This window comes from Desmodus rotundus, chromosome 7 (genome assembly GCF_022682495.2).
Source record: "Desmodus rotundus isolate HL8 chromosome 7, HLdesRot8A.1, whole genome shotgun sequence".
NCBI lineage: Eukaryota > Metazoa > Chordata > Mammalia > Chiroptera > Phyllostomidae > Desmodus > Desmodus rotundus.
This window is the reverse complement of record NC_071393.1, coordinates 917,580-945,221: the sequence shown is the minus strand read 5'-3', so window position 1 is coordinate 945,221 and position 27,642 is coordinate 917,580. Positions and strand designations below refer to the sequence as shown.

The 27,642-nt window shown below is 47.2% G+C and overlaps 1 protein-coding gene and 1 non-coding gene across 5 annotated transcripts; one reads left to right on the top strand and one right to left on the bottom strand.

Moving 5' to 3' along the window:
- Window positions 1-632: 632 nt before the first annotated feature.
- STX2 (syntaxin 2) lies at window positions 633-27,545 on the bottom strand. 4 transcript variants are annotated; one of them, XM_053928357.1, is made up of 11 exons: window positions 27,337-27,545; window positions 18,668-18,742; window positions 16,801-16,900; window positions 12,997-13,071; window positions 11,661-11,734; window positions 10,957-11,065; window positions 9,158-9,231; window positions 8,907-9,044; window positions 6,716-6,826; window positions 4,690-4,815; window positions 633-1,531 (listed from the first exon to the last, which is right to left on the bottom strand). In XM_053928357.1, exons 1-10 carry the CDS (start codon window positions 27,364-27,366, stop codon window positions 4,735-4,737), a joined length of 867 nt encoding a protein of 288 aa, XP_053784332.1. In that variant the 5' UTR covers window positions 27,367-27,545; the 3' UTR covers window positions 633-1,531; window positions 4,690-4,734. The 4 variants fall into 4 exon arrangements, with proteins under 4 accessions (XP_053784332.1, XP_053784334.1, XP_053784335.1 ...); XM_053928359.2 differs by lacking the exon at window positions 27,337-27,545 and adding an exon at window positions 19,011-19,146; XM_053928360.1 differs by lacking the exon at window positions 27,337-27,545 and adding an exon at window positions 18,838-18,856.
- LOC112310936 (U6 spliceosomal RNA) lies at window positions 18,511-18,616 on the top strand. Its single transcript, XR_002975438.2, has one exon. It is a non-coding gene; the product is annotated as a U6 spliceosomal RNA (small nuclear RNA).
- Window positions 27,546-27,642: the final 97 nt, after the last annotated feature.

Genomic DNA, 27,642 nt, shown 5'->3' with positions numbered 1-27,642 from the left:
TCCGCGTGGGCGCGGCCCAGCAACACGTGAAGCGCGCACGCGCAGATCTGCGTCTGGCCTGAGCGCTCAGACGCACGAAGTATAAACGGGTTCCCGACGGTGTTCAGTAAGGAACTCGGCTCCTAGACCGTTCAATACGACTCACACTTGTCGTCTGGAATCGGGGGTATCTGCACAAGTTTCACACCAAGCAATGATAAAGTACAGTCCCGTGCTCACACAATCAGATACAGAAGTGACAACAGTTACCTGTATTTTGGGTATCCTTCATTTAAAATTTTGACTAGTTGCTACCTTATAGATCCACTAAGATTTCATACATTTTACAAGTCTAAAGCATATTATTATAATAAAAACATTCATGAGCAATAAAAATGTTTAATTACTGTAGAGTCCTATAAACTGGGAATTATCTTTAAAGTTCAGCAGAATAGTAGATACTTAACAAGAACATCAAAGTGATCTACTCAACAATTTAAATTTAAGGGAATTACTTAATGTCTAGGAATAGTTTCCTTGAGTTAGAAAGTAGTAAATCTTGCTTTTTATCACCATCTTAACTTCAGACTTTATTAATGTAAACAGGGGGAACCAACCTTATTTTTAATGAACAGAGAGAAGAGACCATGGTCTTCGCAGTGAGTGACTGATTTATTGTCTGGGTAGCGGAACAAGTGAAGGCGGAGCTGAGTATAACAACTGAGACTTTCCTGGAGGCCTCAGGCACGTCTAAACCAACATCAGCAGAAGGCACTGGAGAGGCTCTTCAGGGTGCTTTGCACCCGACGTTTTCTGTGCCAAGGGCAAACCCTGTAAACACTGCAAAGATGGCTCGAACGTGTGAAGTCACCTATTCTTTAAAAGGCAGTATTTAATGTATAAAAATGGGGGAAAGATGTTAATATATTAAACAATTTATAAACACTGAAAATTATAGATATCTTACAAAACAGTTCAGAGATAAAAATTATTTTTGCTAACAGTAAACAAACACAAATTAAACATAATACAAAAAAGTCTCTTAATTCGCTTGTTAGCTGGGAGAAGGAAAGGGAAGAAAGTCTTAGACCTCAACTCCAGTAGCTTCAGAATGTAAAATATTCTGAATTATTAAACTTCACATAACATATATTTTTAACACTGAAATATTAAAAAAGTGAACATTTCAATAATTCCTTATTTTAAAGCCACTGAAACAAGTTTCACATTGTTAGTTCTGTGATGTGTTATTCAGAGTCCAAGGATGTTTGGGCTGACTCATCACATCCATTCTGCTCGTGGCTTTTTCACTGAACAATACATTCTGTTGTGTGTTCTCTTTCAATCCACTAATCAAGTCAGCACTCAGTGCCACGTGTCACAGCGTCTAGGATTCATTCATGAAATGGGAGGATGCTGATTTGCTGCAGATGTGGTCTGACTCCCACAACAAATGGCTCTTGGGCTATGGTTGCTATGACAATGTTGCTGCTAGGATAATTCCGAGGATCACAAGCAAAATAATTACACAAACAATAATGAACATCATTTTCTGCAAGATAAAGAAAAACATTAATTTGCAAGATATCAAAATCACTCGTCATTTCCTTAAAAAATTCTGGAATTTGAGATAGTGTAAAACACAAGCCCATTATCAAGGAAGAACTTCACAGGTCACAGAAAAGGGAGGGGTAGAGAAGGAAAGTTCAAAGGCAAAACACTAAGTTACAGACACATGTACATTAAGTTAAATTAATACATTAAAATATGTGTTATCAAAACAGTTGTTGCTCCTGAAGGGAAAAGGCAAATCTACTTGGCACCACGTGGGTTCTGTAAGGACACTTTCCATTGATCATAACAAAATTCCAAACTGCTATTTTTCAGATGCACTGTACATCTTTTTAAAACTTTAAATGACTATTTCTCATTTGTTGAAAAATTCATGCATTTTTTACAGTGAGGTATGATGCACAGGTGTCAGAAATCAACAGTCCATTCACTCAATCTCCCACTGCATCCACAGCCCAGAAGCAGGGCCACACAGCATTTAACTTTTTTTTTTAATTAACAAGCACCCTTGCACAGCTGAAAGCTAAACAACCTTTGGCTTAAGAAGCCTAGTGTCCTCAAGGAAACTTGCCTGCAGGAAGAAGGGAAGGAGGTCCCAAAGATGAAAGGTACAGCCACACTGTATGGCTTCGAGTTCTCTTCATAAAGCAGAGACTCATCATTTTAAATTACAGTTACCGAATTCATGCTGCACTTTCATCTAAGAAATCCCATCTCCTGAAACTGTGCAGCTCTAAATTAGCATTAGCCCTCTGAGAGCGTGATTAATTACTGTGAGATTTATGAAGACAGCACGGCCAGGTACCTTGGTAACGGAAGTCAGTTACTCAGAACCCAGGCAGCACTACCTTCAGGATGTCACCTCTCCTCCAAATTGCATGTTACTTGTTACTATTACGGGTACCCTGGAAAGCGGGACTTTAGTCCCAACCATCCAGCCTCCTCTTCACATGTTTTCCTATGAACTTCTCTCAGTACAATAGGTATCTCCTTTGTCCCATCATACGTCCTTCCCATCAGCACCCAGCACCTGCACAGGTGCCTGTTAACCTCGCTCCACCTATAACCACCTTCAAGAGCCAGCTGCCCTGGACATGTGCTCTGCTTTCCTCTGCTTCCTGGTATTTTCCAAGTGTCCAGTACTTCAGACATGCACTTTTCCTCTGTCCAGCTTCAGTCATGCTCTGAATTCCTGCCCTAAGTGTCATTTATTTACAATTATTCTCGTCTAAAATTCTGCTAACAGCTCCAGCCAAATGCTGTGATGTCTCTGTAGTGGACAGAGCATACCCTTGAGAGTCACTCATGTTCTGAGTTCAAGTCACAGCTCTCTCACCAACTATATATAAATCCTGGGCAAGGTGCTCCCCAGCCTATCTCCTCATAGACAATGGGCATCCCACCCATGCTGCAGGGAGATGGGGGTCACCTCCACAAAGTGCTACAGCACGCCTGACCGAACCATTTGCTGAAAGGATAAATTAATTTTTCAAAAAGTATAATTAAAGACATCAACTACTGCACTTGTATAAAAAAACTGCTGGTATGCACCTTCATGTGTGTTTTTATCAGTGAGGACTGTTTTGTGTTCGTTCGTGTTAAGGGCACGAGGGTACAGAATGATTCCACTGCTCCCCAACAGTCACACTGAGAGGAACCTTTTATTCATCAGCATTGCCAAAGAGCACCCATGAAAAAGCCGCCCATTCACTGGGTCCAATCTAAAAATTAATTTTATCTTAGTATAACCACATTCAACTGACCACAGTATAGCCACTAGAAAAAAGTAAGAAACTACCATTATATTAGGACAGAAAAATCACATACACCATTTTTTGGGCAGAGCTAATAGGAAAGCAGTAAGAATGATACACTCCCTGCCTGATGAAAGAAGCGTGCCCTGAGTCCCTTCGGCTGCTAAAGAATGGACCGTGAACAGACTCGACATCCCAGAGCTCGCTGCTGAAGAAATGTCAAGGGCAACTTTGTGGCTTTATGAATGTGCGAACCCTGACTGGGAGGTCTCGTCTGCTGACTGTGCGTGCTGAGTGCAACATGTCACAGTGAGAAATAACTCACAAACAGAACAGCAGCAGTGAAACCTGGCATACCAGTGATCCCTTTCTACTATAGTATCTTATTATTTTAAATAAAGTGCTGAGTGTCCATCCATCAAGCTGGCAGTCACTTTCGTGATGAAATACTGAATTCATCAAGGGCTGCTTGTCACAACCCTAGATACCCTGGGACCTTTCACAATTTTAATCACAATGATTATGCCAAAAAAAACATTTGAAGAGAAATAACTGACTGGTGTATTCTAACTTAATACACCAGAGAACATTCTAATTTAAGGGTTAGTGCAAGAAAGAGGACTCCAAATGCAGAAAGAAACCGGAGGAAAACACAAAACCCATTGAAGTTTGGAAAAAGGTGATACACAGTGAACAAAAACAGACACTTTAAATAACTGAATGCCTTTTACAGTCAGAATTGTTTAAGAATTAAAAGGCATGCTAACTAAAAAATAGGTTTCCTTTAATAAGGGAATATTTTTAAACAAACTAGATGGATGAAGTTAGATGGGAAGTTTTATTTTCCTTGAATGTTCTTCCTAGTTTTATTTCCAATCCCTTTAATTCCACAGTAAAACAATGAGTAAATATATTCACGAAGCAAGTTTCAGTTGTCACAATTATTCAAAAAGTTAAAATTTAGGCAATAAATTAAAATATTAAGTGTTAGTTTTTTCATTGAGAATTAACCTTCACTGCTGTGGTTATTACGCCTAATGAAGGAGTGAAACTGTCTTCCCAGGTGAAACTCAAAAGGTGGGAGACGCCAAGGTGCTGTTAGCTGCCGTACTCTCACGTCCAAGCGATGTAAGTAACCCTAGACACTGAAAAAGGAAGTGTGTGAGAAGGAACCCTAGGTTTAAAGTGAGTGGCCACGCAGCCTGGTTCTTCTCATACGGTGGCTGGAGACTGGAGCTCAGCACGTGGCACATGCACCTGGAGGACACTGGTGCGTGCACTCCGCTGCAGGCTTGTACCGCTTTTTACGCATATTAAAACTGGGCAAGCACTACTACTGTTAGCTAATTGAGAAAGTTAATAAGTATATTAGTTGATTACTTACTGCTGCGCTAGCAGAGAGGCATACACACTGACGTTATCCACATCATTATTTGCCAACTGATAAACCAATAATTAGAGCAATTACAGCAACCAGAACCACCGACACAGCAACAATTATCCACTTTTTCTGTCAAAGAAAAGCAAGCTGATTACATCATGGTTCACTTTCTATCAGCACACTAGACGACATCACTCATTTAAAATAAAACTATCAGAACTCCTTTTAAAAATCTAAGTTATAGGATATCTAATTCTGTTTGACAATTTTTAGTTGTCAAAAGAGTGATTTTTAATGTAAGGTCTGAGTATCTGGAGTGAACTGTTATAGAGCTTTTAGAATATCAGGTTGCATGCACGAGAGACCTGCGTGATCACAGTATTTTGGTCAATTGCTGACGGATGAAGATACACACTGATTTTTTCACGTCTGTGGAGCTCTGCAGCCAGCCCAGTCGGCCAAGAAATCAGTGCTCTGTTGACAACGCCTCACACTCTTGCATTTCTTATCGTTTGCTTGCTGTTGGCAGTTAGAGCCCTCCCTGCTCCCACCACACCATGTCACATCAGCCACTCCACTACAGCCACCTGGTCTCTCAGGGGCCACACCATGCTGCCCTGGGAATAAAAATCAGACACCAGGAGAGGGAACAGCCATCGTCTGAAGAGACACAGAAGCAAAGCACCTAAGGAGCAGAATGACAAGTCAAACAAGCCCTATGGTTTCAGGCGTTAGGCAGTTAACGGGAAAAAAGAGTGACCGGGCATCACATTTTCGCCCAGCTAGCATCTGAGAGATGCACAGACTACGTCACCTCCTCAAGTGAGGCTCACTCAGCAGGTGTAGAACAAAGATGTACCGCTCCACCATCATTTATCTTTGCAAAACGGACACTCTCCATTTAAACGTTCACTGGACTGATGCAGTGCTGAGGTCATGGAGGAGAGGAAGGCACTGCCCCTTTTTAATGGTTTTTTTAAGTGAAAGTCCACTTTTTGCCAGGAACTAGGCTAAGCACTTTACCTATGAACCTCATCCCCTTGTTCTACTTTAAGTAAGGGTGAGCACTAGCCAAGCAATAAAAAAGAGTAATGTGAGAACCAGGCCTGACGTCTCGCAGGTGAAGAACACATCGGACAAGCTCAGGAAAAGCACAGGGAGGTGCTTTGCTTCCCTCTTTGGGAAGGTCGTGCGGTCGTTGCAGGTGAATCTGCACATGAACCCCAACTCCTCATTTCTCCCAAATACTCGGAAATTCTCTCTCTTCCAGGCCTTTGTTGACATGGCACTGGACCCTCCCCAGCCCGACACTGATCAAGTGGCTCTGCAGCCCTGCGGACCCAGGTGGCCACCTTCCGGGAGGCAGGAGGCAACCACACAGAGAGCGGCGGTTTGGTGCTTTGTCAAAGAAAATAGCCAAGAACCGGTGGGCAGAGACATGACGACAGGTGTACACGGCTTTCTAGTCCCCAGATCAGAACTTAATTCTGATTTCACTGTTTTCCTAGAAGAGATTTGGCTCACACAGACAACACATTTCAGATTCAGATAAAAATATTCAAAGTCACTTATAAAGCTTAAATGTGGATGCTACGCAACATCTTAGGTCCAGTCTGAAATAATTCCCCCAAGCCAAAGGATCAGGAAATAACCTAAATAGAGAATAAAATGTCCTTTGCATAAAATGTGTAATCAGTGAATTTTAGGAGAATTTTTAATCCCATTAGTTTCTCTCCCTCCAAATAATGACCCAGGACAGAGAACTCTAGAATTTAAACCCGTCCAAACTAGAAAAGGGAAATGGCTCACTTGTAAAGGGTCATAATACTCAGAACACAGAAGAGTTCATATCAACATAATTTATCAACAAACTTCCAAAATTTTTAGCAAAAAGAATTACTTCAGTTTTAAAATGAAACATTAAGAATTTTTTGTTTCTTGGAATACCTTTTAAGTCAGCTTACATCAACATATTACAACTTGAAACTAAAGAGAAAAACCCACTGTAATTCTTAAAAACCAAACTCACCCTTCTTGCTTTGCTCTGATATTTAATAGCTTTTTTTGTTTCTTCCTTGGCATGTTCTACGTAGTCTGCAGCATTCATAACATTTTTTTCTATGTTATTGATCATTTCACCCTTAAAATAAAAAGTTTCAAACTTAGAAGACATTTTCAAATGACTTGCTTATATACCTTAAGACAGCCACATAGCATCAACGAAGGTTTCACGTGGACATAACGTGCATGGATGGAATGGATACCGAATTTCTTTTTGACATTTATGGAAAGATGAGACCATTATAATACAGCAGTACAAAGTAATCAAAGTCAATTTCTATTTCAAAAAGGACTAAAAGGGATGGACAACAATACAGATAATTAAAGGCATATCAGGTCAGTTGTCAGATATGCTAAAGCATGTGTGAACAATCTTTAAAGGTAAAAACAGTGAAGGAGAGGCAGCTGCCTGGGGCTGAACTAATATTTTACTACTATGCACACAAATGCAACATACAAGGAATGACATCTTTTCTAATGGTTATAAAATTATTGTGATTTCTTTAAAATAGCAGTAAACTAAGAACAGCTATGTTTGCCACTAAGTCGACTAAATTAACGAGTGAGAATGTAAAATGAGGTGAAGGCAGTGGCATGTGTGGGGCAGGGAACCCATTACCTGGTTTTCTGTCCGCCAGCAGACATACCTGCAGCAGCGAGCAGTAGGGCATTGAAGAAGGAAGCGCAATTACCTCACTCATCCGCAAAACGAACCTCACTGCTAAGCTGACTCTACACATACTGTGAATTGGACGAGGCAACGTAACGCAACACTAGCAGACTTCAAAAAGGGAACAATGAAATGGCCAAGAACACAGCCGTTTTTCTAATGGAGCTGAGCACATCTGGCATGCGGCAATTAGAATTACACTCTAAAGTAGTAAAGTCTTCCGTAATTACGAAAATAGCACCGTGTTCTTGTTGTCTACTTGGTTTCCGTCAGAACACAGCCTGAAAACAAGAAGCTGCTAGACCACACTCCCAACTCTCCAGTTCTTGCTTCATGAACGGCAACTGGTCTGCCCAGGTCACACCCCACATGGTTGTCGGTCCCTCCCAGCAAATGCAGACCTCGGTTTCACACACGTTTGCATGACAATGTTCCTCAAAAGGTCAGTGAGGCCTGTGAAGAATGACATGTACATGACTGTGTCCCTCCCTACTGGCCCAGGCAATCCCAGCAAATGAGCCACTCCCATCAGGGCCTTCTGAGGGGACTGTTCCCACCAGTCCCCATGGGAGTGAGGTCCCAGTTTACCCACGGTGCTCCCATAGGAACGTGCTCACTTCCCGGTGCTCAGCTGAATTCTAACAGGCGCTCGAACCGCTGAATGGCGGGGCCCCTTAGCACCACAAGAGTCCGCACAAACACCCACATACCTAACAGTACACAGCAGCTTGTACTTTAGCCCAATTTTACGCAGTTTTTAAAAATTGCATTAAATTCTTCAGTCCTCTCACAGGGGTCTCTTCATACCCCCTTCACACCCTGCCTGTGTTACTGGACGAAATGAGAACACCATGTATAAGTACAAGCATTCATTTGTGTCATGGATTGTATCCCCTTTGGGGCTTATTCTTTCAAACATGTCTTCTAATTATTCCTCTAATACGTGCTTTTTACAGAAAACTTGCAAATATATATATATTTTAGAAAAGAAAATGTAAATTCTCCTAGTCCCACTGTTATCATACTGTTCGGCATATTTCTTTCCTTCTGTGCATACTGTTTTATGTAGTCAAGTTCATGCCATATATGTGTGGCATGCACGTGTGTCCTGTGGTGTGTGCCATGCATGTAACACGTGTATGTGCACATAAGATTTCACGGTTCCCTCTTAACTTAAAATTCCAGCACGATATTTGTATATTTCATTAAAAACCCTCCATGAACAAGAGTTTATGTTCCCTCTGGTTGCCTAACAGGCTATCCTCCAGACACATCATAATAACAAAACAAATTGAGCCGGTCCCTTATTACTGAAAGTTTAAGCTGTTTCCAGCATTTCAGTCTTATGTCACAATAACAGTGCAATTAACTTTTGAATTCTGAGGCTGCATCCGAACTAACGGCTTCCCCAGGAATACTGGAGCCAACCAGGGGGTGTCAGGGATGCCCGCTCTCCGTCCCAGAGAAGGAAAGGGGTCTGCGGTGGTACCTGTGTCTCCACAAACATGGCCATGTCCATAAACATCTCATGCAGCTCCCGGATACTGGTCTCCAGTCTCATGATGTCTTTGTGACGCGACTCGATTTCGTTGAGGGCTTGTCTGGTGACTTGGGAATCGGATATAATCTTTGAAAAACAAAAGCAGAAGAGAACTAGTGATGAACTGGACAGTGCTCTGGCAGCTAAGGAAAGGCTCGCGTGCGCGTGAACGCTGCGGCCTCAGCCCGTGGGGCACTCACGTCGGACGTGAAGATGGACGGGTTCCCGCTCTCCAGCATGGCCTCCAGCTCGTCGTCCGTTGTGCTCTTCCCGGCTGAAAGGCGAACCAGTAAAACTCCACTCAGAATGCGACGGTGTCTAGAAATGACCTTTCCACCCTAAGTCAGCAACTAAAAGCTGAGTTGTTAACATTTTTAAACAATGTTTTTCTAACCTTTGAATATATAATATTTTCTTAGGCAATATTAATGCTGAAAGAAACTAACATAAGACTGAGAAGTAGGAAGGGCTGGAAAATAGTCACGAAAAACCTCCTAACTGAATTGCAATGAATAATGAAATCTAATTTCAGTGTGAATGAGAAACAACTGTAAAAAGGAAGCAGACCACATAGTTTTTCAGCACATCGGTTTTCCGGAAAGTTTAACTCTGGCTTACAGAGAAAGGGGGTAAGCTGAATTCAGCATATTTTAAGTGGACATAAACAAAGATGGCATATTTAGAATCAGATGCTTTAATACTTTCTATGTTTTGGTTGTTAATATTTTACCTTGAGTTTCATGTGTCAATGCTCTCTAAAAACAAATCGATAATTACTATTTCTCACGACTTGTGCCACAAAAGACGAAATTAAATGAACAAACATCGTGATACTGTTGAGACGCCATTGATGTGAATACTGGTGCAGCAAGACTCACAGTCACCACCCCGTGGGAACAACCCAAAGGCCCGTCACTTGGTGATGGGTGGTAAACGAAACATGGCCCATCCACCTGAGGGATGGGGCTCAGCCACAGAAGGAGACCAAGTGCCGACACCTGCTACAATGGGGCCGAACCCTGAAAACACTGTGAAGTGAAAGAGGCCAGTCACAAAGACCACATATTGTATGATGCGGTTTATGTGAAACGTCCAACATGGGCAGATTTACAGAGACGGAAAAGCAGGTAGGTGGTTGCCTGGAGCTCAGAGCAGGGAAACAGGGAGGGACTGATAATGGGTGGGTATGGCCTTTTGGGCTGATGAAAATGCTCTAAAATTGACTGTGCTGATATATGGGGTAGGGCATACGTAGGTTTACAGTTGCAAGTAAGTGAAACGGTTTATCCTACGATTTATTAATTATTGTATTATCTTCCATGTGAACAACTGTAAACCTCCTTTTGCCCCACCCTATACTGCAAACCACTGGGCACTGAATATCACCCACATGGTATGTTAGTTATGTCCCCGCAAAGTCGCTGAAAGGGCATTCAGTGAGGTTCACCTTCATGGCTGTTCCCCACTCCCCAAGTCTGTGGACACTGCCCCCCAGGCATGGCTGAGGAAACCGGTCTTTGATAATGGGCGTGAGCAAACTGCCCTCTGTCCAGGGAGACGCAAGCGCTGCCCGCAAGGCTGACTGCTGGACAGACGCCCTCGAAAGGCAGTCTGGAGCCAAAGGGCAGTTACTGTCTGCTCCCCAGACAAGCAGAGCCCTGAGACCCACAGGGAGCCACCTCCCAAGATGAGGCAGGAGAGGTTAGAGGACACGGAAAAGTACTTGAACAAATAATGGCCGAAAGTTTTCCAAATGTGATTAACACTCTGAAAGTAATGGAAATTAGAAATCATTTAAAGCCCACTCGCCTAGAATTTTCTGAAGGACTTAAGGAAGTAGCAGGCTTGGGATTCAATGAACAAGAAGCTATGAAAGGGCTTTAGGTTTTATAAGATTGACAAAAACAGATGGAATGACCTTTTTGAAGTTACAGGACTTTGATATCAGACTTTAAGACAGAAAAATGTTTTTAACGAGATAGCATTTTCAGGGACTCACTTATTTCTAGCTGACGCTGTATCCGCCCTTTGCTTCGCTCCCGGAAGAGAGTCTGTGCTTCGTTATATTCTGTCATAACTTCCACAAACTTTCGAGACAGTACCGAATGCTATTAACGTAAGAAAAATTAGATTAGTACATAACGGTCATTTCTTCTATTGAAAATGATATAGAAAACGTCATATTATGGAAATTCAAACTACTATGCTAATCCTTCAAATGGAAAATAAGAATGTAGCAATTTCCTGTATAACGGGGTCCATGCTAAGAACTTCCCGTGCACTGTCTTACTTAACTTCACAACAACCGTCCGATACTCTTATTACCCGCCACCTCACAAAAGTGAAAGCCGTGATTAAGGGGTCAATTAGCCTATGGTGACAGGCTGACCGACCGTCCCCGGAGCGCACATGCTTAATCACCACTTGTCAAGCAGAGCTGAGCGGCCTGAACCCCACACTGCTGCCGCACACACTCTGAGAGGTGAGGCCGCAAACACTAAAACAACTCATATAATTCTCTGCTTTTCCGCAAGGAATTCGGTTGATGGCTGCATAGATTTTTTCTTCATAATGAAGAGATACTGTATCCCTTTATGCAAAAATCTGAGGATTAATGTGACAGTAAGATGGAATTTTTTGGCAGTTGAAAGAAGAAAGTGAGGAGACTTATCACTTCGGCCTAGATGAGGCTGGGACGCAAACCTGGGTTCTCCGTATGCGAACATCCACGGAAGTCCGGTGCCCACTCTCATCCTGGTCAAAACTTTGTTCAATAGCTGGAAACAAACAGGGAAGAGTTATCTTTTACACGAAAACATGGACTTTTTCAAGCCAAATCTCAAAGTGCTTTTCCTTCTTTTCAACTCCTAATAAATGTATGGATCTTGGTAATAATCATTAATTGTTGATAATATCACAAAATAAAACCAGATGTTATATGTAACCATGTTAAAGAAAAAACTACCTGAGTCTGATCAAGCCTGAAGAACTTCACTATCAATCTACAGGAGATACAGAGGACACTGCGGCCTGTTAATGACGTTATAGGGGTGAATCGGCGAACCCCTGAAGCATGGCAAATTCTGATGGACAACTGTCCTGGTTTCTCCACCCAAAAGAAAAAGTGCTATGGGGCCAAAGATGGAAACAGAATCTGATTTTTAAAAACCTTAAGTGACATACCAACCAATCACAGTGCATGGTCCTATTTTGAAATCCTTATGTTTTAGAAATACACACTGAAATACACACTGAGCGATACACTGATGAAGTCATCAATGTCTGGGATCGGCCTGGAAATCGTCTGTGTGGGGCGGGAGCCGCTGCGAAGAGCAGAGCTACAGGGCGTGGGTGGACGCTGCGCTGTGACAGTCGTCACCCTGCTTCGAGACAGGTCGGAAATTCCCCATAACACAAAGTCCTTTTTAATCCTCAGAGATTTTCTTGACTTGAATGCCAGTTTGCAAAAGTTAAATACACTGTCTTTCTGCCACATCAAGAAAACACCACCTCTGTCTGCATCCTACAGGAAGGCCGTCAGCCTCTCCGAGCCCACTGCTGCTGGGATGAACATGGAGCACTGTGAACCCAGCTGAACAGCACCGAATGTTCGATAGAACTTGCTGACTGAAAGGTCCACTCAAGCACCTGTCAGTGCATCTTAGAAACTATTCACCTTCTCAGGGACCTGCAAGCAACCCAAGTGTCAGAAAATCTGCCACCATAAGAGATGAGCAATTTGTGAGCAAGTGCTCCATCTTGTTGACCTGCCGCTTCTGGTGCTTTCCTCTAAATTTAAGGATTAACAAACATCTGCTTTAGCTCCTCATACGCAGTCCGTACAGCTAGTAGTTTAAAAATTCTAGGAAAATGAATGGCTTAAACAAAAGGCTTACTATCCCAAGTACATGCATACAAATTAATTTTAAAGAGCTCACAAATTTAACTTTTGAAAGTATAAAAGAATTTTAAAATTACAAAGGAAAGATGATTAAGTGCCACCATCAATGATTAAACATGACCAAAACTTTAAACTCACACTTTAACTTGGTGCGAATCTTATTAGCTGTTTTCTTGATTTCTTTGTTCAGATCTTCAAGCTCCTCTTTTATTTCTTTAAAATTAAAAGAAAAAAAAAGTCATCTGAGCTATAATCTCCAACATCAGTAAGGTCCAAAAAACTTAAATGGAGTATTTGGTAAATGTTCAAGTGGGTCTGTTTCTTTAGAAAAACGATGGATGGTTCCAGGGGTTCTCAGTGTGGTTCCTGGGCCAGCAGCCTTAGTGCCAGCTGGGAGCTCAGGAGAAATGCACGTTCTTGGGCGCCCCACCAGACCCACTCCACAGAATCTGCTGGGGCGGGGGGGCAGACCTGAGCTAAGCCCTCCAGGTGATTCTTGCACACACCTAAACCTGAGAGTAGCTGGTTTACACCAGTTAATGGATGAAACCACGCACTGAATCCACTGCTAGTTTCCAGACTCAGAAAGGGAAAGCAGAACTTTAACCACGTTCTGGAAAAAGAAAAGTCTCCCATGTGTTTTATTCCTCTTCTGCCCTCCACTGAGTAATCAAGATAGGCCAGTTCCTGGGCTGTGCGGGCAGAAGCTAATGCCCCCTCCAATACCCAGCGCTACGCTGGGGAGGGAGAGCCAAGCATGGGCATCTAAGCGAGAGCACACACAGGGCAGGAGAAATGGCGCTGGGACCTGGCCTGGAGAGCACCTGACGCGGGCCGAGGACACGACGCACGGGACTATGTGCACAGGTGTGAACTGCTGAGAGCTGCAGAGGCAAGGACGGGGGAGAACGGAGCCCCGGCTTCGGCTGGCTCTCTGACATACAGTAGCCCCTCTCTGGGTGAGAGAGCGAACGGGTGGGGCGCACTCAGATGAGGTACAGGACTTCCTGTAATGTGGGCACCTGGAGCTCAAGGGTCAGGGATGCTAATGTGGGCACCTGGAGCTCAAGGGTCAGGGATGCTAATGTGGGCACCTGGAGCTCAAGGGTCAGGGAAACACCAGGGGGCATCACCGCCCTCAATCCTTTAAGCTACAGAAGTAGATCTTAAGGTACATTTGATAAGGGTGGTATTTCAAGTCACTGAGAAAAGAATAGGACATTGGGAACTTCCCCTTTCAGCAGACTAGGTAATTCTCATCAATCCTCCAGCTGAGAACAATCAGAAAAGCTGGACAAAATATTTGTTCAATCTGCTTAATTCTGGAGAGGGAAACCCAGGGAGGTGAGCCCAGCATGGCAGCTGGGAGAGAGGCCGGGCCCTGGCAGGCCGAGTCAACCTCTGAGTCACCACAGGAACTGGAGTCGGAATTGCCGGTGCCCTGACACCATCACGATGTTTAAGGTCATCTCTGAAGAAAGAAAATACTACCAGAGGACTCAAATTATTGCCTCCTGTTTTCGTGTACAAAGCATAGTACTCGGTCAAAAATAAGCAGGCAAACAAAGTGAAAATAAGCAAAAGTAAACCCAAGAGGCACAACAGACAACACGACCAGAGCCACGGGGCACAGCTAACAGGGCTACCAGACACAGACAGACCTACAACAATTAAGTTCAAAGGGGTACGACACCAGGTCATGAATTTTGTCAGAAAATAGCACAGTATACAACGGAACCAAATGAAATCCTAGAACTGAAAAATACTGTAACTAAAAATAATTCAACAGGTGAAGAGAGGTTCTGCGACTGGAAAGAAAACAGCTGGAGAGAGGAGATTTCAGAATAAAATATGAGGCAACATGACAGAGAACAGAAAACGGGACAAGGGACATAAAGGGGACAACGGAAAGGTCTGAAATACATACAGTGCAAGTCGCAGAAACGGCAGAAAATGGAGCAAAGACAATTTCTGAAGAGAAAATGGTCAGGATTTTTCCAAAACTGCCAAAAAACATCAACCCAAAGAATCAAGAACGTTATGAAAAGCAAGAGAAGTAAAAAGAAAATAAAAAGAAAACCACATCTGGAAACATCAAAGCCAAAGTGCTCAACACAAAGACCAAAACCAAATGCCTTCAAAGCTACAACCAGACAACTAACTTTAAAAAGGGAAAACAGACAATAGAAAAATACCTTCGAAATCTTCATGGTGGTGGAAGGAGGTAACTTCCACACTAGACTCCTAGACGCACTAAGAATGTCCTTCAGAAATGCAATTAAATAAATAGAATTTCAGACTACAGCACAACCTGATCAAAAGAAGTAATAAAGTGTTTTTTAGAAAGAAAAAGATGATCTCATATGGAAATTCTGAGACACAGGGAAAAACAGGGAGCCCTATTATAGGGAGATATGTGGAGAGGTCCAAATGCCTATTAATTGTACAGAACAATATAAAATATAAATATACATATACATTACTTCCAGCTATCACATATAAATGACAATAGTAGCAAATAAGTAGAAAGAGATGAATTAAAGTTCCCTGAGTTCCTCGTGTTACTTGGAAGTAGTAAAGTACAGATTTACATTAGAGTTTAACAAATCAAGAAGGCGAACTGTAACCTATGGGACTAACCACTGAGAGAACAAACAACAAATAGGATCTATATGTAAGCCAGCTAGTGGGGGAGAGGATAAAATTCTTTGAAACCAATACAAAAGAAAGCATTAAAAGAGAAAACAGTGACACAGAGCAAGCAAAAAAAATTAAAAGTAAGGTTATAAATGGTAGCCCCAACATATCAATAATTCCAGTAAATAGACCAAAAGCACTGATTACAGACCAAAAAAATGATAAAACTGGACAAAAAGACAAACCCCACTACATCTTGTTTACAAGAGATGAGGAACATCTACAACGTAAGGAGGCAGAAAGACTGAAAGAAGGGGGTCTCCGTGCTGGGCACACAGCGGTCAGAGGAAGCTGGTGGGTGGGGCTCTCAAGGCAAAGGAAGGGGCCTGAAGGCACAGGCGTTCCCAGAGGGACTCTTCTGTTGACAAAGGCTTAGCACTCTGCAGGGACAATTTTTATCTGCATAAGTGTCTGGACTGGGTCCAGACATTACAAAGGACATCATGGGGACAATTGTGGAAACGAGAATTCGGACTGTGGATTAGATAACAGTACTTTATTGATGTTAGCTTTCTGAGTTAGATAATTATAGTGTCGCTATGTAAGAGACCATCCTTCTTAGGAGTTACTAATAAAGAAGGTTCAACAGGAGAGGGAAGGAGTGCTTTCGTGGGCAAAACGACTCTGCGTTATACAGATATCAATGGAGCCGCAAAGTGGTCTGAGGACACTGCTGTGATCCCTGACTCCCCCAGACCCACCTTCACGGTTCCAAAACTTACCAGCAGGCAGAGGAAACACCTCCTCCTCCTCCTCACTTCCCCGCCCTGACGCCGACCGCTGACCACCACCTGCTCCGTGCCACCCTCATGGACGCTGACAGCAGCATGCCCGACCCCCGCTTCGTCTGTCCACCTCTGAATCCGCTCTAACTAGTGGGGTTTTCAGAATCGACCCCTACTCGACACTCATCTGAACACAAAACTCTCCTTCCTGTTCAACTGTAAGCACAGTACAGGTCTAAGGTCCGATCGCTGACGCGGCCCAGAGTTCTGCAGAGCCTCTCTGGTGCCCTGGACATCTGGCTTTCTCTGTAAGTGTGTGGACAGTACCCGGCGGTGGTTCCCCTGGCTGAGCACCGACGCCGCGGCTCACTCGACCACTCACGTCGGGGTCTGAGCTGGGGCCCACTGGGCTCCGCTGTGTCTGGCCAGCTCCTAGCTCCACTGCCTGTACGGCGAGGGCTGAGGCCTGTGTGACCCACAGCAAGAGAGACGGGCCCACAGGCAGACAGATACGACTTACTTCCTTCTGGGTTGGGTGCAGAAAGAATGATGCTGTGGTTTTTCTTTACTTCTTCCACATATTGATCAATTTTAGATATACTGTTTCTAATCTCCTCAACCTAGGAGAGAGCGGGAAAGTCATCACCATGTGGCAAGTGGCAAATTCAAACTTTTCATGCCTATGACGGGATAACAAAGGGAAATGGATGAATAATTACACATGAATAAAAAGCCATTTCTCATCACACATTGATACTCACTTAATTCAAAAACCATGTGCCAGGGTAAGTTAGGCAGCATCAATCAACATCCACCAGTGAGACCCATCAGGTTGTAAAACGTTCACAGTAGAGACCCAAGTATCACCACAATGATGGCAACCAAAAGCAACCTACTAGTGATGCCCGTACTCGCACAGTACTCACGCAGTGCTTGAGAGTACTCGCGCAGTACTCATGCAGTGCTTGAGAGTACTCGCGCAGTACTCACGCAGTGCTTGAGAGTACTCGCGCAGTACTCACGCAGTGCTTGAGAGTACTCGCGCAGTACTCACGCAGTGCTTGAGAGTACTCGCGCAGTACTCGTGTGGTGCTTGAGAGTACTCGCGCAGTACTCACACGGTGCTTGAGAGTACTCGCGCAGTACTCGTGCAGTGCTTGAGAGTACTCGCGCAGTACTCGTGCAGTGCTTGAGCGTACTCGCACAGTACTCATGCAGTGCTTGAGCGTACTCGCACAGTACTCACGCAGTGCTTGAGAGTACTCGCACAGTACTCACGCAGTGCTTGAGCGTACTCGCACAGTACTCATGCAGTGCTTGAGCGTACTCGCACAGTACTCATGCAGTGCTTGAGCGTACTCGCACAGTACTCACGCAGTGCTTGAGAGTACTCGCACAGTACTCACGCAGTGCTTGAGCGTACTCGCGCAGTACTCATGCAGTGCTTGAGCGTACTCGCACAGTACTCGGCATCGAGAAGGAAACTCAGCCCACAGCATATGTGGGCAATCACATTCTCACCTGGGGAGGCATTTACACTTGATAAGGCCAAGCCTTCACAGTCGTTATTTTTTACCTCTAATGGTCTAAAGTTAATATATTCAGTACTCATTTATAAATGTACTCATTAGCAAGATCTGTCCAGGCGGGGTCATATTATCTTCCTGAACCTCTGCAGTAGGCTGAATAATGTCCCCTGAAATGCCCAGGTCCCAATCCCCTGGAACCAGTGAAAGTCACCTTACCTGGCAACGGAAAGTTTGCAGACGTGACTAAACTAAGGCTGAGGAAGGGGAGATGATCCTGGGTTCTCCAGGGCAAAGCAGGGCTGGGGGGCTCAATATAATCCCAAGTGTACTTAAAAGAGAAAAGAAGGTGGAGTCATACTACAGAAGCTATGACCCAGAAGCGAGAGCTGGCTTTGCCACTGCGGGGGGGGCGGAGGGGGGTGCGGGGAGAGCAGGGGATGGCTGGCTCCCAGCACTGCTGGTGAGCACGGCCCCGCCCTCACCGGGGGTTCACCCAGAACAGGGAGAGAACACGTCTGTGCCGCCCCAAAGCACATCAGCAGGGGACTGGGTAGATGAGAAGACTGTTTCAATATCACCAAAAACTCCTAGAGAACTCATGTAATTCAAACAGCAACTCTTAAAAATACTGGTGTTAGTATTACTTCAAACAGGACAAATGCACGGTTACATCAACAGAACTGTCAGAGAAAGAGAAGTCTGTGCCCAATTCGGCAGCGTGAAAACCAAAACTGGAGCAACACAGAGAAGGGTCGCATGGCCCTGCGCAAGGATGACACGCAAACTCGTGAAGCGTTCCACATTTTTTTAAGAAAAGAAAAAAGAAAGTCTCACTGGATTTCATCGAATGACCCTTACCTGATGGAAGAAATCATCCATAAAATGGTCCTTCTCCACGACGACAGTGGCGTCCCCATCGTCATTTTTCCTACACTGCAACAGAAAGGGGGAATCCAGACTTAAAGACGGTTCACGCGGGCACACACAGTGAACCCAGCCCACGACAGCACACACGGCACCAAGCCCACCCAACCCCATGCTCCAGGACAACGTGACTCCGCCGCAGTCGACCGAGCAGCAGGCCACAGTGAGAGCAGGTGGGCGCCGGGAGCCCTGCAGGAGGGACACGGGGCAGCGCAGCCCAGCCAGCGCATCCACGTGAGGCAAGCCACTTCTACCCACAAGAAGTGAAACTGCTCACACTGCATTTTCCTATGAAGACGAAAGTGCTGACACCATAGCCAACTGTCCTGCAGCACACGATAGCAGTCCAGGACTTCCGCTCCCGTTCTCCCGCGTGAGCGGCTCCAGGCCATGCCCACTGTAATCAATAACTACTCTGTACGGGGAGAGCACTGCAGGAGGCCTTAGGAAATAAACCACAGGAGAAAGCAACTCTCGTGACCGCTGGGAAGAGCCGGAATGACACTTGGCGTAAGTTTAAAATCACATCGAAGAATAAAGAATGAGGAACCTTTTAGGCCAATGGTTCTCCACCTTGAGTTGCATCAGTAACCCCCAAAAAGCTGGGTTTCTGACTCGGCAGGTCTGGGATGGGGCGTTCTGTGCATTATTGAGCATTCTAGAATATTGCTGCACTCTAACAAGTTCAAGTGATGCCGCTGGAGCAGGGACCCCACTTGGAGAAGCTCCCTTTTACGCCCGCAAACAACCTAACAGCGCGAAGCCTCTACTGGAAAGAAAGCCACTGGAGACAATCACACCAGACCCAGGAAGTGCTCGGAGCACCCAAGCGTGCACCACAACAGCGGAGGGAAGTCTGGGGGCGACCCAGAAACACAGCAGAAGGGTTCCCTCCCCACACTGCAGAAGAGGGCAGTGTGGGGGGGGAACTGTCCTGAGCTGTCTCTTCAGGGCACACCAGATGTCAGCTCAAGTCCAACAGAAAGCTGCGGCGATGGGTTTCAGAACGCTCCTCCTTGGGAAAACTGAAGTCTTTCTTTAACTGTTGAAAGGCTGAACTCTATTTAGCATTACTGATGTACAACCCAGGAATCCTGGAAATGAAGTTCTACTAAAATGTAACTAAGAAACATCTGAAGAATTCAATAAATGTGGCAAGAAAGCACAAGGAACCCTCTGTCTGCACCGTCCAGGGCCCGCTCTCAAGCAAATGGATTTGGCCTACAATCAACCACGGTCTCTCAGGAACCTCAGGAGGGCGCTCAGTGTCACCTCCCAGCCGGGGGCCTCTCCAGGCAGAGGTCAGACAACTCTGGGGGGGGCGGGAAAGGGAAGCACTGTGTCTCTCCAAGACAGACAGAGGTGCGCTCACATACGAAGGCCTCTCTGAGCTGATCTCAACAGCATGGCCTCATTGGGGCACACAACGCACAGGACAGGCAGTTCTCACGGAAGGGGCAGGATCTGCCCCGAGATTACTGCCCATGCGGGCTGGGGCGGAGCCGAGGCCCAGTGGCGCACGGTGTGCACTCTGCTGGGCCCCCCGGCCCAGCCATCCTGAGCAGCTCTCCACAGTGCCCGCGCTACTCTGAGCCCCCACCGGCCCTCACGTGGCACAGCTGTTGAGAAAGATGCCGCACTGCTGCTGAGAGCGCTGTATTTGTACCATCAACAAGACAAGTATTAGGAATTGGACTGGGTCCCAAAAGGCGGGCCCTGGAGCCCGAACCCCCAGGCCCTCCGCACGTGAGCCACATTTGGAAAGGGGTCTGTGTGGACGTGACTAGCTGCAATGAGGTCACGCTGACTACAGGACTCAGACCCTCACAGGAAGGGGCACACACACTGGGGAGGATAGCCGTGACGAGGGGACAGGACTGCAATGACGCTTCTACAAACCCAGGAACACAAGGACTGCCAGCACCCTGGGGAGCCAGGCGAGGCCCATCAGGATGCTGCCTCAAGCGCCAGTGGGAGTGTGGCCCTGCTGACACCCCAATTCCAGACCTCCGCTCTGCACAGCTGGGAGCTCCCATGTCTGCTGTTTTGAGACACCTGGTCTGTGGCACTTTGTGTGGAAACGGTGTCCGCCGGCAGAAAGCCCACGCCGTGGGGGCGGCGGACCTGCACGCCAGCAGCTCGCAACAGTCCAACGCCCCTCGCTCTCTCTCCCAGCCTGGGAACCGGCACCCACATCCGCCCACATCCCTCAGAGATGCGGCTGTAAGGAGAAGGGGCATTTCCTCACCGCGCACACACACCAAGAATGGCTTTTAAACTCACTTCTGGTCCACGCTCTCCACTGGCAGCAAAGCAGCACTTACAGAGCAGTCGGCACAGAGCTAACAAACCACGGCGATGGAACCCTGCCACTCCTCTGCAGGGCCCCTCGTCACCAGCGGGAAAAGGACCTGCTGCTGATGGGTGCTGAGTGCAGGCTCACCCTCTCCCTGAACCCTGACAGCCACCGCCTAGCATGTCCTGTCACCTCCGTGTCACACAGCAGAGCACACTGAGGCTAAGCAATGTGTCCAAAGTCTCAGAGCCAAGTAGCGCCAGGGCCATGTCTGAATCCAGGCCTGTTTGCCTTTATAAAACTGTCTGTCCTCACAATTCCACAAAGAGCTGCCTGTCCTGTACCTGCAGCTCTCAGGCAACTTAAAGTACCGGTCACACACACACTTTACCATCCCTGCTCTGCCCAGAGGAGATCGGGGCACCATGGAGTGAAGGGACTGCCCTGTCTGTCCCACCGAGACCGCCCTGCTCCTGAACTCCGCAGGTCTGCAGCCTCCGGGGAAGGAGCCTCACTGTAGGCCCTGTGGGCCCCAGCTGCAGCCGGCCCCCAGGCGCCCCTCCCAGCCCAGAGCAGCCTCACGCCTCACCTCCATGACAGTGTGCTCCATACCCATGCTATCTGGGCCCTGGTCGCATTGTCCCCTGCGCTGTCTTCTGGTCTGGGGTAAGGGTGTCTCTGAAAGCAAGGATGGGTCTTGTGCGGCTCGGGGCCAGATCAAGAGAGGGAAAGGCCACCCTGTGAGTATACTGTCCCCTTACTGTGAATTCATCCCAATAAGCACGGGGAGGGGAGAGGATGGACAGACCCGTGATGCTGAAGGCTGGCGTGTCTCCCTGTGGTCCAGACACAAGAGCGATGAGAAATGCATCTGCCCACGTGACCCTCAGGGGGTCCCCATCTTCCTGCTGATAGTCATTCCCAGTTCACAGCTGCCTGCCTTGTTTTTGTTTGACTCTTTGCTATGGACAATTACAATCACGTAAGAAAATAGAAACAATATGGAGGCAAAGGGGAAAAAATTGGGACAACTATAATAGCATAATCAATAAAGTATACTTTTAAAATGTAAAAAAATAAACTAAAATGTTAAAAAAAAGAATACAGGAACAATATAATGAGCCCTTGGTGGTCACCTGGGTTCCACAAGGATCACCCTATCCTGTTTCGCCTGTATACCCACAGCGCCCCCACCCTCCACGCTAGGTCGTCTCAGGGAAAATGCCCCACAACAGCCGCCTGTTGAGTGTACAACATGGCTGAAAACCCAAGCTGACGACCTCCCCTGCCCCTCCAGGACAGAGGCTGTCCCCCACCTCAGCGCTCAGGAGGGATGGTGACCAACAGAAGTTTCCCCAAGGACTTCTCCCAATTCCCCCTGACTCTCGGAACCGCCCCCCCGCCCCGAGTCGCTGGGGTGTCCACTCACAGTCACTCGCCTGCTGCTGGCTCTCTGCCTGTAGACCGTGAAAGAGCCAGGTGACTGTGGAGACGTTTCCTCTATGGTCTCTCTTTATTTGTCCTTTTAAACCTTTACTTATATTTCTTATTTCTACCTGGAATTCTCAAAACTACTAGGTATTAGGAAACAGGCCCAGGAACACTGTCTCAGCGTTTCCACTCACAAACAAAGAAACAGCGTGCGAGCGGCACACTGGTGCCATTTACCGGGAGGCCCACTGCAGCTTTGGGCAGAAGCGGAATCGTCCCCAATCAGGAGGACCCGAGGCTGGACGGAACACTGGCTTTTTTCTCCCTGTACACGTATTCCAGGGCCTTGCACACAAGTGGTAATTGTAGGGAAATAAACTCAATGAGCTTGAAATATGCACAGTGGTTGTAGTACCTTTGCTGCTAGAATACACTTCCTTTTTCAAAATTAAGTCATTTGAATAAAAGAGTATTTGTGACTTAATATGGATAAAAAGGTGACTGTTGGCCAGTTTGTAATTACGGTGCCCAATGTAACAGTCCATCATGTTTTTGGATAATTACAGTTCTGTGCCCTGTGGTAGCACGTGGTGCTGTTTCAGGCGTTCATGTTTGACCAGATTTGTCTCCGTTATTAGTAACACGCAAACACCGTTTCATGGGAACTGTGACTTCACATAGGAAGCCCTGTACTGCACAAACCCTCTGCAAGCCAGTGGGCTTTTTTCTCTCGTGTGCATGTAAAGACTTTGCATTACTGCTCACTTCCGCGCAGTACTGACCACCAAACTGGTCGCCTTTTTCCTTCACAGCCCCCTGTCCCCACCTCTGAGCCTTGGAGTTGGCTGCCCTGCCTGGAGCGTGCTCCCCAGACCGCACACCTCACGCAGGTCTCAGCTCAGAGCCAGCGCCCCGACTGCCCCGTGTGCAGCGGCCCTGACTCACAGCCCTGAGCAGTTCCTGCAAAAGACACTTAACTAATCATAGCTGAGCTGTCTCGGGCCCACTCCAGGAAATGGCCCACGACATTTCCCAGGAACACAGACTCAGCATCATGCCTAAACAGTACCCTTCAGTCAAGATGGGCTGAACAAATAAATGGAGAGCAAAGAGATGAGGGCTGGGGCAGAGAGGAAGCACGCAGAAAAGGACAGAGAAGGAGAACAAAGACCCAGCGGGTGGGAAGGAACAGACCAGCCAAGGTGCCAGCTGGTCCCGGTCTCACTCCGCAGGAGGTCCAACGGCACAAGTCTGCCCTCCAACTGAGCACCAGTCCACCTCCTGACACACCTCCCTCCCTGTCTGAGCACCTCGCTCTCCCTTGCAACGCAAAGAGCCTTGAAGACAGCAGGTGCCAGTGTCAGGCCCATGTTTCTTACCACGGGCATTTCCAAACGTGAGCACACCGACTCACTGGGCACCCAGCTCTGTGCCTCACTGGGCACCACAGGTGCTCTGTGCCCACACCCCGACTGAGGCTTCAGAGCCAAACAGAAGGTGCGCATCTGCCCTGGAAAGGATGGATGGTCTGGGGGTGCAGGAAGGGACAGGGAGCACATCTCTGCTCAGAGACAGGAAGGCAGCCATTTCTGGGGACACCAGGGGGCAAGGGATTGGGAAGACTTCCAGGGCTCAGGCTGCAGAGAAACGGAGACAGCCGTCCGTGGTCTTCCCGTGGGGGCAGCAAGGGCAAAGCCACGGAGGTGGGAGGGAGGGCTTGTCAGGAACAGTAACTGTATCTTGTGACAGGACCAGGGAGACAGTGGGAAGGGGCGTGCTCAAGAGGAAACCCCGTCACATACTGGTTATCTCTTAGGTTTTCTATTCCCGAAATTCAGAATGGACTTGACGTTAAAAACAGGAAGTATTAATCTGTGTGAATGTACAGGATCTGCTATCTTTAAAAAAAAAGAAAAGAACACATTATATATACAAACAGATGTTTATTATGTTTAATAGAGAAACTATCGATTCCAACTGTGCGAATTGTCTGTATGATGATAAACAAAATATAAAATGTTGGCAGAACTGAATAAACCCTGAAATTCTAAACTATAACCATATGCACTTGTAAAATTATAAATGTTATGAAATTCTTACTATTTTAAGTTTCAGTGTAGGTAGAAAAACATGTCTTATTTTATAAATGGGAATCTGAACCTCCACTATACACAACATCCTGCTCTACACGTGCAATCTGAGCTGTCAAAAGGTAACTAAAAATATCTGGCCAGTCTCTCCTGCCCTTTAAAGATCGTATTTGCAACTCATCGCCTTGAGCTCAGGGATTGAAAAGAATAATCTCATCATTTCTCTTAGGTCTACCAACATGTTTGTTTGTTATCCTGCAAACAGTTCCCACAGTTGAAATCTGTACTCTCTCCTTAACTGTGATGAATACATCCGTTTGCACATAAAAACTTTTGAGTCAGTATCTTGTAGAATCACCAGTCCACTTGGACTTACACCCTAAAATGCATTCCACTACACCTCCTTCACTCTTCCTTCCGCGGCCTGTGTCCATCCACAGCATGCGCCCAGTTCACACGGGTGTGTCTGTGCACCGTGCACACGACCTCGCGGGGGCCTGGCACTCGAGGGTCCTTTGGATGAGTGGTTATTTTACTTTTTGAAAACCAGAAACATCTTTCTGTCGGAGAGTCTAGGAGATCTTGGGCGAGTCACTTAAAGTTCGGGCACCCAAATGAACTGGTGGCTCAAAAAGAGAGTCATTGGTTAGAAGCAACTAAATCTATACTTGACAAATTGCTTTGGACAAACCAATTAAGCCTTTCCAAATACTTATCAGTGACAATCTCTTTCTCATGAGAAAGCATTAACAGAGAGTAAAGGAAACTTTTGGGAGGCATCACAACTATTTTGTCAGTGTAGACACTGTTGACATTTTTAACTACTAAAAATTAAATATTAAATGTTACCTAGGAAAAAAAATACCAGCCATTGGGAAACATAGTTGTGAGTAGACATTCAACTACTCCAAGAGCTACTTGGAAAGGACACACTTTATGGGGGGAATGTTTAACTCTTATATCTGGTAACTTTCAAATGTGTTATTAAATATTAAGTAATTAAACTTCAAGCATGTCAAATTCAATTTTAACTTAATATTTTATAGTAGAGGGAAGGTTGCTCTTTATAACCTCCTGAAAACATTTTTTAAAAAGTAATAAATATTAAAAACACTTAAAATTACATGGCGTTTTCTCTCTCCACCTTCTCTGGGAGGGGCGGCAGAGGTCAGTTTATGTTTCACAGCGCCCTCTAGGGCCGACAGGAGACATTATTCTCCCTATTTTATATACAGGGAAATGGAAGTTTTGAGAGTCTTAAAGTTATTTCCCAGCAGTAGAAAATCCACTAATTTGCTCTACAGCGACTCAGCCTTCCATCCAGAGCAGGATGGTATTGGACAGCCACTTGTAGCTCTACAATTTTAGATCAAAACAGGTCACATGTTACACGTTGCAGTAGGGGCTGGAACACACATAAAGAGTGACAAACCACTGCCTTTGCATGTTTTGCTAATCAAACCAAGAAAGCTGCTTATACATTCCACTGACAGGTCTTTCTCGCAATTCCCGGACAGCACACCAATTTGGCCGTGTTCCACCGAAACGGCTACAGCTGTGGCGCCGAGCTAGCGTCAGCGCACCCGCCCTGGACAAGCACCTGAGCCCCCGCCCGACTGCGGCGGGCCTTCTCCAGATGAAACAACAACAGTAGCTTGCTGCTTAACCTGTTGCTCACTGGCCCTGCACATGTCAAAACATTAGAGCTGATAAAAAGGGAAGGCAAAAAACATCGCCATGAACAAACTCTCGTAATAGGAGCAGTTACCGTGACTCCGGGATAACTCGCTCAGTGCGCTGTGACCCAGGGATCCTCACCGGACACCCAGGACGCAGAGGGCCGCAGCGCCCCTTCTCTCTACTTTCCCACGGCGGGCACGTGACCAGCGGCAGCCCAGGAGCCCAGCAGAGAAGGTGATTCATTGCCGGGCATCGGCCACGGATACCGAGGGCGCTGGGCCTAGCAGCCCGCGCTGAGACTCTAACTGCGCACCGGAAAACAAAACGCTACCACTGCGTTCATTAACGCTCGTGTTTTTAACTCGTCCACATGCTCTCAGCAGCCACCTCGGTGTGGCCGACACGGTGTCATCCGCAGTGTGGTCACCTGTGACACGTACAAAGCATCGGCGGCTCCGCTCCTCAGTGACCAGCCCTTCTCACTAATGTAAACGGCAACTCGCCGGCGCGTCTCCCCGGGCACGGACACCCTCGCGGCAGGCGCCCCGCTCGCAGAAAGCAAACTGTTTACCCGGGCAACAGAATCGCGGCTCTGCACCGGCGGGTCCCCTCCTGCCGCCAGCGCCCGGCGGCAGGCGCCCGCAGCGCTGTGCCGGCCCGAGCGGGGCTTCGCCGTGACCCCAGAGCGCCCGGCACAAGCAGGGCCCCGATCGCACTCTGCTCCGGGGCGCGGGCACCCAGCAGAGAAGGGCGGTGTGACCGAGGGGCTCAGGGCAGAACTCAGTCCCAGGGCGGCAGAGCGCCGCTCAGAAGAGGGGTTCAAGGCCCAACCCGGACACCGCCCGGGAGTCCTCGCAAAACTCAGCTTCCCCATTTGTTGAAGCGCGGCCCCTCGGCTGCCGGAGCGCCCAGGACACAATGGACACGGCGCCCCCCGACCCCGCCACGCGCCCCACTTCGCCTCCCAGATTCCGCGAGGCCGCCCCACCCCCGGTCACTCCCCGACCCCCACCCTAGCCGGGTGTGACCCTAGTGACCGCGGCAGGCCCCGCCCACCCCGCCCAGCCCTGCCCGAACCGCTATATGCCCTCCGGCCCGCCGCTCACCGCCGTCAGGTCCGGCAGCCGGTCCCGCATATCCCCGCGGGCCGGGCGTCGCGCCCCGCTGCTCAGGCCTGCCCGCGCTACCGCTTCAGTCCGCTGGTCGCCTGACTTCGAGCCGCGCCCGCCCGCCCGCCACCTCCCCTCGGGCCGGCGCTGCCACGGCAACCGCGCCCGCGCGCTCTGCGCATGCTCCGGCCGTGAGGCGCCTGGGACCTCGCAGCCTGCGGAAGCCTTCCAGCGGGAATGCTGAGGCAGGAGGGGCGGGGCCTGGCGGAGGGCGGGGTCTGGTGGAATGGGGCGGTACCTGCT

What these genes read in the sequence shown, in the direction of transcription:
- STX2 (XM_053928357.1), bottom strand. Translation starts at nt 27,366, where the DNA reads ATGCGGGACCGGCTGCCGGACCTGACGGCG. An exon ending in TGGATGATTTCTTCCATCAG is followed by an intron (nt 16,901 to 18,667) that starts GTAAGGGTCATT and finishes GCTCTCTCCTAG; the next exon opens with GTTGAGGAGATTAGAAACAG. An exon ending in TTCGCATACGGAGAACCCAG is followed by an intron (nt 11,066 to 11,660) that starts GTTTGCGTCCCA and finishes TTACGTTAATAG; the next exon opens with CATTCGGTACTGTCTCGAAA.